This window comes from Artibeus jamaicensis, unplaced genomic scaffold (genome assembly GCF_021234435.1).
Source record: "Artibeus jamaicensis isolate MK-2021 breed Jamaican fruit bat unplaced genomic scaffold, CSHL_Jam_final scaffold_369, whole genome shotgun sequence".
NCBI classification, from domain to species: domain Eukaryota; kingdom Metazoa; phylum Chordata; class Mammalia; order Chiroptera; family Phyllostomidae; genus Artibeus; species Artibeus jamaicensis.
This window is the reverse complement of record NW_026522042.1, coordinates 933,618-948,651: the sequence shown is the minus strand read 5'-3', so window position 1 is coordinate 948,651 and position 15,034 is coordinate 933,618. Positions and strand designations below refer to the sequence as shown.

General features: G+C 62.8%; 1 protein-coding gene across 3 annotated transcripts; it reads right to left on the bottom strand.

Moving 5' to 3' along the window:
• Positions 1–6,187: 6,187 nt before the first annotated feature.
• On the bottom strand, positions 6,188–14,257 carry LOC128626192 (uncharacterized). Of its 3 annotated transcripts, XM_053657428.1 has the most exons (3): positions 11,628–14,257; positions 11,298–11,445; positions 6,188–7,898 (listed from the first exon to the last, which is right to left on the bottom strand). In XM_053657428.1, the coding sequence occupies exon 1, from the start codon at positions 13,354–13,356 to the stop codon at positions 12,379–12,381; it is 978 nt and encodes a 325-aa protein (XP_053513403.1). In that variant the 5' UTR covers positions 13,357–14,257; the 3' UTR covers positions 6,188–7,898; positions 11,298–11,445; positions 11,628–12,378. The 3 variants fall into 3 exon arrangements, with proteins under 3 accessions (XP_053513403.1, XP_053513402.1, XP_053513404.1); XM_053657427.1 differs by having other exon boundaries at positions 11,298–14,257; XM_053657429.1 differs by lacking the exon at positions 11,298–11,445.
• Positions 14,258–15,034: the final 777 nt, after the last annotated feature.

Sequence of the window (15,034 nt, the reverse complement as noted above, 5' to 3'; positions counted from 1 at the left end):
CCCCGACGCCCTTGCTCTCGGCCCACACACAGAAAGCGGACGCTGCGATGGCGTGCAGAGAGGGGAGGGTGCTGTCCCTTCTCTGTCCTGGGGACAGGGCAGAAGCAGCAGCAGAATGGGATCGGACGGGGCTCTGGTTCACACGCCACCGGGCGTGACAGGCTGACGGCTGCACAAAGCCACCAGTTGCTGACCTTCTGCACAGGGCAGCCACCTTCCCTCGGTCGGTGAGGGGCTGAGCCAGGGGAGGCCTCGAGGACAGAGGCCTTGGGGGAGGACGGCAGGGGCGGGGGCCACTCCCTCTCCACACTTTTCACTGGTCTCTGCTTCCAAACTGCTACCTGAGTGGGGGCGGAGCCACTGCCGCTGTGGGAGGCGAAGAACAGCCCTGTTAGGTCCTGCCCAGCTATAAAAAGTGCCCTTCCAGGCTGCCCCTCTCGTGCGTGCCGCGGGGCTGTGCCAACACCCCCAGGCTTCCGTCCACTGTCCCAGCTCCTGCCTGGTGCCCTCGGTGCCCGGAGACGCCGACCACGCCCAGACTGTCCCTCAGGCCTGCAGCCAGGGGTTCCCTGGAAAGGCGCCAGGAGCCCACCTGCTCCACGCCCCGCCCACTCTCGCCTCTCAGGTGCCGCGGTGGTTTAATACCAGGGAACAAGGGCGACGGGACTCACCCCCACGTGGCCTCGGCGGGGCCTGCGCACAAGTGCTCTCCCTCCCCTCCTAGCAAGTCAGGTTCGGACTCCAGAGGTCGCAGGCGGCCCTCCCAGCACCGCTGCCTACCCCCCACCCCCCACATTACAGGGCTCGCTGCCTACCCCCCACCCCCCACATGGGCTCGGCTGTGTCAGTGTCCTCATCCCTCCCCCACCAAGATGCACCCCCGGGCCCAGCCGGACCCACCCCCTGGGGCGCGCCGCCTGTGCGCCCCTGGAGTTCACTGCACACGGCCTGGGCGTGCTCGGAGTGCCCGCCCCTCTGCCGTGGACACTCGCTGTGCAGTGGGCAGTGGCCGACTGGCCTCCTCACCCACGGGGCATCCCCCGGGGCGGGGCTGCGCTGTGCCGACCTGTGACTCCAACCCAGCAGCGTGCTGGCCAAGAGCAGGAGTCGGGACTAACCGTCAGGTTGATCACTGCATTACACCGACTGCAGCCAGTTCCCACGCCCGCCCCCTCCAGTGGTGGGGGGCCTCCAGCCCTGGCAGCTGGGTGTGCTCGGGAGTCATCACCAGGAGCCTCGGGCGACCGCTATGCTTCCGGCAGCCCAGTCACTGTCACGTGTGGTCACCGCGAGCTGGGCCTTCATCTCCGTCCCGCTCCTCCAGGACTCCTTGCAAGCAGGGACTCATCTGTTCTTTACAACAGTCATGCCACCAGTCACAAAAGTGTCGCCCAGTTGGGGCTCAAAGCTCCCAGCTGAGTGGGGACTCCTTACTCAGTTAATGTCTGTCGTCCCTCATCCGCACCCACGCTGCCTTTCCTACATCAGTGTGAAAAAACAAGAACGATCCTGTCGACAGCTCTCCCAGCCCCTTGGAGTGTGACCCAGGTGGCGGGTTGCGGGGCCTCGAGCTCAGGGGCCAGAGGCCGGTCCGTGGCAGCTCTGAGTCCGGGAGACGAGGCTGCACAGCCGGGCAGCACTCCTGCAGTGGAGGGTGGAGGTGGAGGCGGCAGGGAGCTCGGGAAACCCGCAGTCCGAGCTGGCCTGCAGCCCTGGCCCAGACCTGGTGTGCACTGAGCTCGGTGTCCGTGCTGTGCAGACTGCGGGACTCGGGGAAGTCACTGTGCCCCGCCCCCGGGCCTGCTCCCACCCTGCAGGGCAGCACAGCGGGTGCCTGCTGCTCAGGGGGTGTGCAGGGGTGTGCAGGGGTCACACGACCACGAGTGAGGGCAGGCCCTGTCCACTCAAAGGGACTCCTCATCGGGGTTGGGGGACCGAGAACCGGGGAGAGCCAGCAGACGGAAGCTCCCGTCTCTTCCGGTGGAAAAGGGGGCGTCAGCCCACAGCCAAGCGGAGTCCCCGGGGAGGGAGTGGGGAGTGCAGTGGGGAGGAGGGGAGCAGAGTCTGAGGGAGGGGTTGGGAGAGCTGGGCAGGAGGAGCAACTGCTCAGGGCGTGGGCCGAGGGCGGGCAGGAGTCTCAGGGGAGGGGCAGCCCCAGAGCACGCACAGCTGGGCACTGAGGAGGCTGAAGGGACCAGACGGGGAGCTTGAGGGTCCCCCTGGGAGGTGTCAGGTCCGTCCAATGAGAGGTGTCTCAAAGGGGACCCAGGTCCCCACGGCCACAGCACCCAGGGGCAGGGCGAGGCAGGACCCAAGGGGCTCCCACGGAAAGGAGGGCTGTGTGCCCCCAGGGTGCGCAGTGTGTCCCTGTGTCCCAGCGAAGATGGGACATGGCTTGCTGCTCCCTGCGTATCAGAGCCAATCGGCATGACGTCCTCACAGGGTGGGCCCAGCGGTCATCTGTGCGGTCGGGTAAAGAAGCCCAACTCAGAGGAGGGGGAGGTGGCCCTTGTCAGTGGCTGGGAGGGCGGTGGGCAGTGGGTGCTGAACGGAGACAGAGCTTCGGTTTTGCAAGACGAGAAAGTTCTGGAGACAGTGGTGGGGACAGTGGCACAGACGGCTGTACAACGACACGGGTGCTCGATGCCACCGACCTGGACACTCAGAATGGTTGACATGGGCGGCTTTACCTTACGTACATTTTACAACTTAAAAAGTGAGAAATAAACAAGTAGGAAACCGTGCACTAAGGAGAGTTGACCGTACTCTCTCCTGAGGGGCGCAGAGGAGACGGTGGTGAGCCCCCCGAAGAGCTGCCCCCCCAGGAAAAGGGCCACAGGAACCAGCGCTGCGGGAAGCGCCCACACCAGGCGCTCTGGTCAGGTGACAGCCAAGGGCACCCTCCCAACTCCCTCATGGTGGGTGTGGCCCCGCGATGGGAGCAGAGGACAGGGGCCCCCCAGACCAGGCAGGACGACCTCCACCTGTGCCCAGGGGGCTTCGGGAGCCACAAGGCAGCAGAGCTCAGGTTCTGCGCACCAGGACGCCGTCTCTGACCGGGCATCGGCACCATGAAACAGGCCTGTGCTGTCCCAGCCAACACGCCCTGGGGCGAATCCCTCGCCACAGCCGTCCTGGCCTTCATTAACTCGGCATGGGTGGCACTGGGAGTGACCCCAGCGCCCACTGGCTAGGCTGATGGAGGTCAGGAGAGAGGATTCGGAGGAGAGGAAGGGGAGTAGCCAGAGAAAGCGGAGGCCGGCGGGGTCTGGGGGCCGTGTTTCCGGCTGGGCCCCACAATGAGGGTGACAACGTAAGGATGTGACTTTTCACAAGGCACCTCACACATTATGAACTGGTCAGTCCACCCCATCTGCTGCTCTTGGTCATGAAATTTAACCCGTCCTTGGCTATTTATAGCCACACACACACACACACACACACACACACACACACACCCAATTTCTGTAACTCCAAGCTCCTTCTCTCGCTTTCTTTTTCCTCCAAATAATTTTTAGTTTACTGTGGGGAAGTGTTCTGTGAGAACTGTGTCCCTCTCTGAGCCGCTGCCTGGGCTGTTTAAAAATAAAAGACAGACACAGGGAACACTAACCAGAGGGGACTTCACAGGGGCAACTCCAGGGCTGACTCGGGGCGGCCGGGTCGACGGAAGAAGCTGGGAGACCTGTGGCCATCCAGGCAGCGTTCAGTGAACACGGCTGTTCCCCACAGGTACGGCAGCCCCCCTCCTTCTCCCCACAGGTACGGCAGCCCCCTCCTTCTCCCCAACAGGTACGGCAGCCCCCTCCTTCTCCCCAACAGGTACAGCAGCCCCCCTCCTTCTCCCCGACAAGTACGGCAGCCCCCTCCTCCCCAACAGGTACGGGAGCCCGCCTTGCTCAGTCTGTGCTCCTGTCAGCTCCTGTTACTGCTGGAACGTTCTGAGATGTTCAGATGGGTCTGAGGCCAAAGAACAGACAGTCACTGAAGGCTGCAGTGTGCAGAGACTCTGAAGCCATTCAAGCACAGACAGGTGTAAACAGGATTTATTACAGATGCTGTTAATACTTTTATTATTTCAGCACATAGATCTGTCCAGGGCTTGCAGACTTCACTCTGCAGTCTCGGTCATAAATCTTTGGGCATATTTTAGGCCCTCATTAGAACACCAACGACAGGCTGAGCAAGAAAGCGAATCCACAGCCGAGTGGCTCTTGTACAATTAGGAAGCACACGCCCTCACCCAAAACTCCACCAGTGTCCCACGGCCACAGTTCATCCCCACTGAAGCCTTTTATCTGCAAGGCTCAAAGTGCCTCTGGCGACTGCGGCTCCTTCCAGATTCCCGCGAGTCAGGGAGGAGAGTCCCGTCCACAGGCACTGTGGTCCTGAGGCCACAGTAGAATGGAGCCCCCGTCTTCGTCTGGGGGGCTGCGGGTGACCTTTGCCTGGACCCCAGCCTCCCCGCTGGCCCAGGGGAGGGGAGATGAAGGCGTGAGAGCCAAGCCCGGCTCCAACAAATGATCCCAACCTCTCTGGGCCTCAGCTTGCGCTCTAGCCGAGAAGGGAAGCTGACCCAACAGCCCGACACACAGCAGGCAGTCAGTGAAGACGTGCTGGGCGCCTGGTCTGAGCTGGTCTGCATCGGCCTTCACAGCACTGGTGCTTTGAGGCTCGGCAGCGGCTCATCCAGGTGGCAGTCTGCACGAGTGCCGCCCACCGGCCGCTCTGTGAGCGCCCTGGGTCCTCCTGCTGTGGAGGAGCCCTTGCTGTCCAAGCCACCCAGGCTCCGGGCTCCGCGGGGAACAAGTCTGGGGTCACCGCACACCGGTGCTAGTCCCGGGCGGGAAAGACCCGTTCCCGTGCCCCGCAACCTGCCTGCTCAGTGCACCTGGGTCGGTTTCCCAAATCCCACTGTGCTGTGCTTACAGGCAAACGAATTGCAGCCCTCTGCTCAATACCAAACACTACGTGACCAGCGAGAGGTTTGTTGAAGAGACTTTGTGGCATCTTTTACAGCACTGTCTTGCACACGAGTGCATTACCATGCTCATGGATTTGTTTGGGTTATTTTTAGGAAGCAAATGCTCAGGCTTTTCAACCGGTTGACAGTAAAATACTAGACCTCTGGTTATGAATATCCCCTTTTCAGGAGGCTTTTTGTAACTTTACCAAAAAACCACTTATCAATCAAAAGCTAGAAGACGAAAGGAGTCACTATTCCCTGGATTTAATATTTTAAAAAAACACAATTTACAAATTTACTTGGAAGGCCAAGGTGGTGGCATGACTTCCTCAGGACCTCAACCTGTGGGGGGGGGGGGGGTAGCGGGGCCGGGGAGGGGGCACCTGAGCAGGTGGAACTGATATTTAAGACACTCCTGTCTGACAGCCGATTGCACCCATAAGGCTCTTTCAGACGGTCACTCAGAGCCGAGACGTCCTTGCTCTGCCCACAGTCAGCAAGTAAAACGCAGAGAATCAGAAGTGGGTGCACGTGAGCCGGAGAAGAGCCACTACGGTTCTTGGCCAAACAGCCAGCCAAGAGCCCCCTGCTCTGTATGAAGAGCCAGTGCTCAGGAGCAGAGAGCACAGGCTAGGTAGGGTCCGTGCCCCCCCCTCGGGGGAGGGTGGGCGTGCACTCCATGCAGGAGACACGTGGGAACCTGTGAAGGTGGCAGCTCTGACCGCAGCTTTAAAAGAATCCAGGGGAGGGCGGAGTCGGCATGGGGGGAGCATGGGAAGTTCATGCAGAAGTCCTTTAAGATACTATAGAAATCAGAGCCAGCCCTGTTTTAGAGACAAAACAACAAATGTCTACGTTTGGACAAGGCTTTGAGACCACTGCGGGGCACGTTTAAAAGATTAAAGAGTGTTTTCCCAGGAGAAGAGGTGATCGGGGAGCTCAGAGAAGCTCTACCACCCAAACACCGCGGTCCCCGTGAGGCCCGAACCTGCCTGTGTGCGGAGGAAGGAAGCATCCATGGCGTCTGTCACCGGGCTCTGAGACGCACTGTTTGATTTCAGGCCCCTTGACAAGCCGCTCTGTGACGTGGTAGGGAGGCGAGGACTGGGTTCCGTGGCCCCTCAGCAGCTCTGGGGTCATGACCTGGGCAGAGTTGCCCCCCGCCCATCGGCCCTCCCCACCTGTTCGAGTGCAGGCGTGCTGACCCCTCCCGGCAGAAGGGCCCCGCCCCCCAGGACTTCCCAGAGAGGCCGGCTGTGGCGGGGCTGCGGCAGGGCTTCCTGACTGCTCTGCTCTGCCCTGGTGGGCAAAAGGGCCCAGGCGGCCCTCCAACCTCAGGGCAGAGGCCGTGACAACAGCCACAGGCTGGGGGCCCTGCAGGGGAGCAAACACACACGTAGCACGTGCCCCAGGCCCTGGGGGACGACCGACACTGGCTGGGATTGGAGGGGCACCGGATGACCCCCAACACCTCGAGGCATGGCCAAGAGCAGTGCTCTTCTCAGAAAAGCGCTGAGTTGCAGGGATGGAGTGAGGATTTTTAATGGGATGTGACGTGAGCTTGACGTTCTGTATAAGGTGTGATTTGAAGGCACCAAGACATGGCCCCAACCCCCTCCCTCCAGCAGGAAAGCAACGCGGGAGGGTCAAGGGGGCTTGTGGTCGGTCACCTCTCCCCCAGGTGAGAAACAGGTGATGACGTGCCTGCCAGCCAGATACAGACGTGTGTCCAGGTGCGTGGTCACTGGCAAACCTGTCCCAGATCAAAGACAGAAGGGTTTTCAGAAACAGAGACTCTGTCATTTTCTGATGCCATCCCCAGTGTGACAACTACAAACATGGCAAACTTCTGCAAAGTTTGATTTGCATTATTATGGACATTGTCTCCATCACGGCTTCAGGTCTACGCTCCGACGGCCCACAAACCAGTGGACCCAGCCTTGACCAGCAGTGTTGGAAAACTTCCAGGGCAAACAAGCCCCCAGACGGCGTCACGACATCACGGGCCGCAGAGCCGCCACGCGGTGAGCGGCCCCACGTCCTGTCACGCTTGCCTCACGCAGATGCGAGGGCCGCACGGGTCTCAGGGCTCGGACGGCAGGGGTGCATGGCAACCCCATCAGGAACGGGTGGGTGTTAAAGTGTGCTACCTCTGCGTTTGATGTGGTTTTTGCTCATGGATTCACACAAGTGGTTTCAATGATGGCTGTGTTGAACAACTGCCTCACAAACTCCTGGAAACTGAACCCCAGCCCTCGAGAACCAGCAGGAGCCTGACCCCCGCCCAGCCCTGGGCCGACAGACGCCCTCGGCCGTCCAGTCCACAGAGAGCAGCCGGAAGACTCTCGGCCGGTCAGGGAGCTCCCTGCAGCTGGAGCCGGCGGGGCCGCTTTCGCTGAGAGCCAGGCCTGAGCCCACCACCTCTGAGGACCGACCTTCCAGTCCAAGCAGCACCCCCACTGCCCTCGCCTGGGCTTCCCACCTGCGGGGTGGGATTTCAGGCCGTGGGACACGGAGCCGCACCCCATCACAGTCCTTTTACATGCCTCCCTGGACAGCGGGACTGTTCCGGGAGCTGAGCCATCTGCCAGCCCCTCGGGAGCTCAGGAGGCACCGACAGCTCACGGGCCCCCCTGCGGGAGGGGGAGCCCTGGGGCCACTCTGAGAAGCTGCCCCGTGTGGAGCAGGACTCTTTGGGGCGTGGGGGGAGGGGAAGCGGCGCAGTTCCCACAGCAGGGGGTGCAGGGCCTGGCCTGTGGGCTGGGAGCGGCCTCCACCAAGACCAAGCCCGGAGGCTGGTGACTTTCCGAGGCTGGGGACCCTGGCCTTGGGGCCCGAGGCCGCCCAAGAGGCATTTTCTTTCCTTCTGCCGGAGTTTGGAAACCTCCGTTACTCCGTTTTTTCAAGCCCCTCATCCATCTTCAAAACAGTCCTGGAAGAGAAAACAAAGGTGGTTTGTGAGCAGGTGACAAGGGTGGGAATGGACAGCAGCCTCCTGTGGGGCCGCGGAGGCTGGGACAGAACCAGCTAGGCCGACCAGACCCCCACTCTGTGTCCTGCGGGTGCCCGGACAAGGGCGAGGCTGAAGTCCCCTGCTCCTCGTGAAAGTGGGGGTGAGGACGGGGGCACGAGAGGCACTGAGGTGTTTGTCAGCCTGCTGGGTTTGTAACGCGCCTCGTCTTTTCTGCCCAGTAGAACTGAGCCGCACGGCACCCGAGGGCCAGGTGCCCGGGAGGCAACAAGGAGCCAAGGCCCCCCTGGGGGGTCAGGCTTGACCAGGAAAGCACAAGGCTCAGACGGGGGGTTTTGCCAGAGCGCCAAACACCTCATTCTCCTAGGCATTTGAAAAGTTCTCCTTCCTTTTCCAGGCATTTTGGGGAGAAGGAGCTGCACGAGGTGAGCCTGGCACAGACCAGGCACAGTAGCACCAGCCTCCACCCCTGGGGGCCCAAGGCCCCTGGTCCTCCGAGGGGGACACGCCCCACCCTGTGCTGTTCAGGCCGAGCTGTGGAGGACAGGGACGCTTGTGCAAAGACAGTCGACATAACAGTATGTGTGGTGTAAAACCGAGAGAGAACACGCATGTACATATATGTAAGCTATTACACTGACTTCAGAAGTTCTGTGAGGTCACTGGGGAAGGGTGTCTCCGCCTACTCGGGCTGCCACCGCCGAACTCCCCGTGCGGGAGAGTGTGCACCACCGCCCACTGCTCACCGGTCTGGACGCCGAGCCGTCCAAGAGCAAGGTGTCGGCAGAGCTGCCTTCTGCCGCGGCCCACCTGCCGCTCTGCTGGCACCTCCGCCCTGGGCTCTCCTGTGGTGCCAGGGGCCGGGGGGTCTCTGTGGTGACTTTCCCAAGGGCCTGGACCCCCTTCTTGAGAGATGGCCCTCGTGACCCTCACACCTCCCGCAGGCCTTCCTCCTAACCTTGCCATCCTGGGGGTTAGCATCTCGGCGTGTGAACTGGGGAGGGCGGCACAAGCATCAGGCCACAGCGGTAGGATGAGAGGTGAGAGGACAGAGCGGCTTCTATTTTTATCTGTAATGTTCCTGTTTGTTCCAATTTTTCACCAAGCATATTTTTTAGTATTTTCAAATTAATAAATAAACATGTGGCTCTGGCCACACATGCTGGATGCTAAGCCTTCCCCGGTGCCCGAGAAGGCAGCCTCTCCCGAGTCAAACCCAGTTCCCGTGACCCAGCCCTTCCCACGGAGGGCAACCTCTGATGCACAGGGACGCTCCGCACTGGGCGTCACCTCCAGTCCCCTCCCCAGCGACCCCTTCACAAGGAGAAACACTGGCGTCCAGGGAGCAGAGGTGGGTGTGGCACAAGTGCTACCTACTTCCTGCGCCTTGTCCAGGGCTGGCCCTGCTGGGCGGGAAGCAGGTGCCCAGACACCCGCCGGGGTGACGCCGGCGGGCCCTGCTCCCCACGGACTCGCCGTGGAGAGCCCCGCCCCAGGGCAGGATCCCAGCCCCAGGGCACTCCAGCAAAGGCAAGGCTGCGAGGACAGCAGCCCAGCCGTGGCCGCTGGGGGGTGGGGTGGGCGGGCGAGTGACCGGGCAGGGTGCTGAGGAATTGCGGGCAGTGAGACTTCCTGCGGGTCACAACGATGGGTGTGTGTCACTGTGCATTTGTCCACACCCACCAGACACCCAGTGCCAAGAGGGAGCCTCACGCGGACCTCGTGGGAGCGGCAACATGACGATGTGTCGGGGCGGGTGTGTGCATTGTGTGTGCGGTGGAGAAGGGGGTGCTGAGGGGGTGGGGCGGGGAGCGTGGGAACCTCACGCCTGCTCCCAGACAACGGGAGGTCCCAGGGCAGGCTGAGGGATGCTTCTGGATGAAGGGCGGGTGCTGGGCGAAGACCAGTCCGGCCCCAGGCACTGGTGCCGCAGCAGCGGGTGGAAGGGCTGCTGCACTCGCTGCTCCCCGGCTCCCCCCGGCTCCGACCTCCCACCCTCTCGGGACCCCTCAGGGTTTGGCCGGCTCCCACCTGGAATTTCACTTTCGTAGGTTTGGGGATAGAGGAAGGCTTTCACTGCTTACTCCACATGTATTTATAACCTGGAATTTTGTAAGAATACTTTCACGCATTGTCTCTATTAAATAAAAAAACTCTGCAATATTGTATCAGTGAAGCCTCTGATCCCACCTGAAACCCACTGCTGGGGTCTGGGGCGGGTCCCTCTGCCCGGCGTCTTCCTGCCTCCCTCTTCGCCCTCCTCCCTGCTCTGCTCTGCCGCCTCCTCAGGCCTTGTCCCAGGGGACCTGCACTGCACCTCCCCAGGCCTCACCCTCCTCTGTTCCTCCAAGAGACCCAAGCTCACTCAGCTTGCGAGGCGCCCGGGGTCTCTGCGGGGACCAAGGAGACAGTGCGCCCAAACACCCGCCCCCTGCCATTCTCTGCCCTGCAGAGCGGCGCCCCCACCCTCTCTCTGCCGGCCCTCCTCGCTGCCTCTGGGGCCCTGACGAACACACCCCTTCCCCTTTCACGGAACCTTAGACCAAGCCGTGAGAGACGCACGGCGATCCAGGGTCCCCTGACCCTCAGACTCCCTGTAAGGTCCCCACCACCCAGGCAGGGCTGTCTGCGGGCCTCGCCTCTCCGCTGGGCAGCTCCTGCTCTCTGCTGCCCCGTCCACTGCGGGGAGTGCTGCCCTCGGGGCCCAAGAGTCCAGCCGCCTGGGAAGACAGCTGGCCGCCTCTGAACCTGAGCCCCGGACTCCTGGGCAGAGTCTGCCCGGAGGAAGAGGGGCTGGAGCGGCCATGAGGAAGGGGGACGGCCCGCGGCGAGGCGCCCTTGGGTGCCGAGCCTCACGGAATGGATGAGCAGCAATCCCCTGGGCATCTGAGGGTCACGTGCACCCTCAGAAAGAGTCGGTTTTGCTGTTTTGTTCTGACGGAAGTGAAACAGAACGCAGGCACCGGAGTCGGACTGATTTGGCTTTGAAACTCGGCCCCGTCACTCAATGAAACGTTGACAGTCACGGGCCCCCAGCCCCTCCTCTGAGGACGGACGGGGATGGGCCGTCCAGGGGGTATGTGCGGGGCCGTGCTGAGTCTCCCCCACACAGGGAGAGGCGTCTGCCCCCAGCGCCGCCTGGCACGTCACCCCTCGCAGGCCCTTCTGGGGCCCCAGGACCCTCCGAGTGAAGAGTTGTCTCCTCAAGGGCACATCAGAGCCCCTAAGGCCCCTCTGTTCTCTGCGCTGCTCACCCTGGTCACCAAACCGGGGCAGCTCCCCGCCCACCCCCACCACCCTGTGGGCCTCGGGTTTGCCCCTTCTGGGACAGTGCTCCCAACAGGCTTCCCTGGCCGTCACCTGTGCCCACGGCCGGACCGAGTCCCTTCCGTGGGCTCCCAGACAGGGACCGACTCAGCCTTCCTGGGAGCAGCCCAAGCAGCCTCGACAGCCGGCAGTCAAGGCGAAGTGCCTCTCCAGAGCCGGTGGTCTCCGCCCTAGAACGACCCTCAAAACACAGGAAACCTGAGTCATTCACCCCACCCCAGGCCCTGAATCTCTCTGCCTGTCCCCTTCATCAGGAGACAGGGTCCCGAGAGCGTGTCATCCCACGGCACCCTCTGGTTTGTCTCTGTTCTCAAAGCCTGCAGCTTGAGGGCGCAGAGCAACGCACACCTCGCAGGAACTCACCTTTGGGTGCTCGGGTCCCCGGACAAGATGACCAGAAGCCACATGGCTTTCGCCCGCCCGCCCGGCGGCGTCTGTTCCCGACTGTGGCCTGAGCCCGAGCCTGCGGGCTCGCCAAGCCTTGCAGGGGTTTGCTGTCTCTCTCACAGTGTGCATAGTGGGGCTACACCTCGCCCACGCGGTGTGACGTCAGGGCTGCAAAGTGTGGCAAAGTCCTCCCCATTTATTTAACACGGTGCCCGGAGCTGTTCATGCTCCATTTAAAGGGCGACAAGGACTCGCCTCCATGGCCAGACCATGAGGCCAGAGACCGGCACTGCCCAGGCCGGTGGCCACCTGAAGATGAGCTCGGGAGCCGAGGGGCCCTCTGGACACACTGGCCAGCTTGACCGGCAGGTCAAGCAGGTCCCCTGTCATCACTGTGCAACAAACAGCGCTTCGTCCACCAAACCTTTCCCCCAGCCCTGGGGCTCAGGGCACCGGGGCTTCCCAACAAGCCCCTGGGCAGAGCTCCCCTCGGGCTGAACTCGGGCCTCGCTCACTCTGAAGCAGGATCCCACATCCGACGCTCAGTGTGTGGCTTCCCAGAAGATTTGGAAACATGCTTGATGTGGGTACGGGATGGAGACGGGGGAATTCTTGCGGCCCAGGGGCAGGGGAGGGCTCCAAACACAACAGAAGGCTTGGCACAGCCGGGCAGCACCCTGCCAAGACCTCCCGTTGCTGGTGAGCCCGTGCATGTTTCAAATGCAGCTCAGGCCTCAGTCCAGCAGTGACCAGCAGTGTGCAGTGGGGTCAGCCCTACAGTCCGATGCCTAAATGCTGCCCCCACTTTTTGCTCTCTTCCCCCCATCCAATGTCTACTTCTCTGTCCCAGTCTGGTCCCTTTCCCCCGAGACTGCTCTCTGGTCTTCCGTGAGCACTCCAGCCCGCCGCAGCCCCGCATTTGGGACAGGGCAGCACTTGCCACTCGAGTGGGCCAGGCCCTGTGCAGCCTGCAGCACCTTCCGAGCGGCCCCCACTGCCTGTGTGTGCACAGCACAGTCAGTGCAGCCACAGCGCTGCCGGGAGAGGAAGTCGTGGCTGTCCCTGCCCACTGCACTTGGGGGCACATGGTTCGAGACTTTTTGACCCAGAAGGGGGGCAGACGTGTGACCGCAGATGCTGCTGGGTCCCCATGAAGGGCACAGCCACCCAGCTGGGACTGGACGTGGGACATGGAGTCTGTCTGCCATGGCTGACTCAGACACCTGGGTGGCCTTGCTGTCCAGCAGGGGAGCTTCGCACCTGTTTTCCGAGCTTTGGAAAGAAGGAAGAAGGAGACAGACGTGCCCGGATTTCTGGGTTCTAGGCAGCACCGCACACCAGGCGGGCCTGTGCCAAACACAGGAAACCAAACTGCCGCCTCTGCACTGCGGGCAGACACTTCAGCCAGGCCACAGTCTGCAGGTGACACCTCTCTGCTGGTCTGCCCCACCCCGAGTTTCCCACGCCGTCCGCGGACAGAGCTCTGTCCACCTCTGAGGACACACGTCAGGCAGCTCCCCTCGTGCGTGGTTTCTGTTCCTCCTGCTGAGACCGGCGCCCCCTCCGCGGGCCCCCTGCAGGCCGAGGCGCCCCTCCGCACGGTGCCCGCCACACATCTGTGCATGGACAGCAGCCCCCCTGCCCACAGAGGGACGCTTGAGGCAGGCAGAGGCAGTGGCCACTGGGTGAAGGGGTGCGTGGCCATTGACTCTTGACCCCGCGTCAAGTGGGGGTTCCAGTGGAAGCTGCTGTCTTGTCCAGTCTAAGGGCAATGGCGTGGACCCTCCTTTGTCTGCTGCGGCTACAACTGAGCAGCAGTTCTGTGGGGGCAAAAGCAAGGACGGGGCCAGCGGGGCGGGTGCGGCCCCAGGGACAAGCTCGGTAACCTCAGGACTTCTCCCCTTGCAGCCAGAGAGCTGAGGACAGAGCCTCCTCTCGGACCAGAGAGAAGCGTAAGGGGAAGTGCAGGCGGGATGGCCAACGGGCCAGGCCCCGGCCCCACACCAGGCTCCACCTTGTGTCGTCAGGGTCCGTCCCAGCAGCTCTGCTTCCCTCTGTGGCCCGTACAGTCCTCAGGCCCGTGCCATGTGGCAGCGGAGCCAATGGCCACAGCTGCCTGTGTGCAACCTACCCAGTTGGCAGCCTCGGCAAAGGTAGTCTCTCCCCCAGAACTTCCCCCAGATCTTCCAGGGTTGACCGTGATGTGGCCCGATCCGTGTCCCATCCTCTGCACCCCCACCCCCCAAAGCCAGGAGGGCAGAGGGCCAACCAGAGAGCTGTGGCCACCATGAGACCAAGGCGCCTCTGAGGGCAGGTCCGCCCCACCGACCTCACGTGCGAGCGGAGAAGGGTGGTCCTCCAAGGAAAACGGAGCGTTACCAGGACGGGGGTGTGGAGGCCGGGCAGGAAGGCGGCCCTGTCCCCACCAGGGGCTCTCTCCAAAGGCCCTCTCTCCATTTTGCAAGACCCCCGGACCCACGCCAGGCTCCCGGGCTGCGTGAACGGCAGGGTTCTCGGGTGCCTCTCTGAGCGGCACGGCACAGACAGGATCACAGGGCCCCAGTTCCGAGTTTCGGCCGAGACTGGGAGAGAAAGGAGAAACCGGCCGGTTCCGGGTCCTCGGCAGGGGGAGGAGGAAGGACAGACGCCCGGGGTGCGAGCGGCGGAACCGCGGGGCAGCTGGGGAGGAAGCGGCCCCCTCCCGTGTGTGTGCGGAACAAGAGCGGCACCTTTCCGGAGCCCCAGCTGCTCCTCGGCCTTCCCAGCCGCCCCAGGGGAAGAATGAGGCTTTCACGGCGGGTGTGGTGGCAGGCTGGCGGCCACCCAAGCCCAAACAGTGCCCCATTGAGGGGCCCCAGGGCCAGCCGGGTGCCTCTCCCTTCCCCTGCTCCCCTGAATGGGCCGTTTGTGGGCTGAACAAGGACCAGGAGATACCCTGCCGCCTCCTGCGAGGCCGCAGCTGCGGGCGGGCCTCCTTGGGAGCCCCTCGGCCCCGCATCCCTGCCGAAGCCGACAAGAGGGGCACAGGGTCGGGAAGGTCCCCGGGAGCCTCGGGTGAGAGAGAAGCACTCCTCAGTTCTCTCCCACCTCCCAGGCCTCTCTGCCAGCCGCAAGGGTGGTGGCTCTGTACCCCAAAAACACTTGGTGCCCTGTCCACCTGCGGTCAAACGCCTCCCTGTGCCACTCTCCTTGCTGGCTGGAGAGAGAGAAGAGAGCGGGGACGCCCCCCTCCCCTGAGACCAAGTTTAAGATCAGGACCGCGCTCAGCCTGGCTCCACACCCTCGGCCTGGGGGGGATGGCCAGACACCCCGGCCCCACCCCGCATCACAGCCTCGTCCTCACTGGCCGTTCGGTCCCAGAACCGTGCGAGAGCGGCTTCTGC

Bases quoted from the DNA above. Each gene is read 5' to 3' on its own strand.
- LOC128626192 (XM_053657427.1), bottom strand. From the start codon at position 13,356: ATGGCCACGCACCCCTTCACCCAGTGGCCACTGCCTCTGCCTGCCTCA.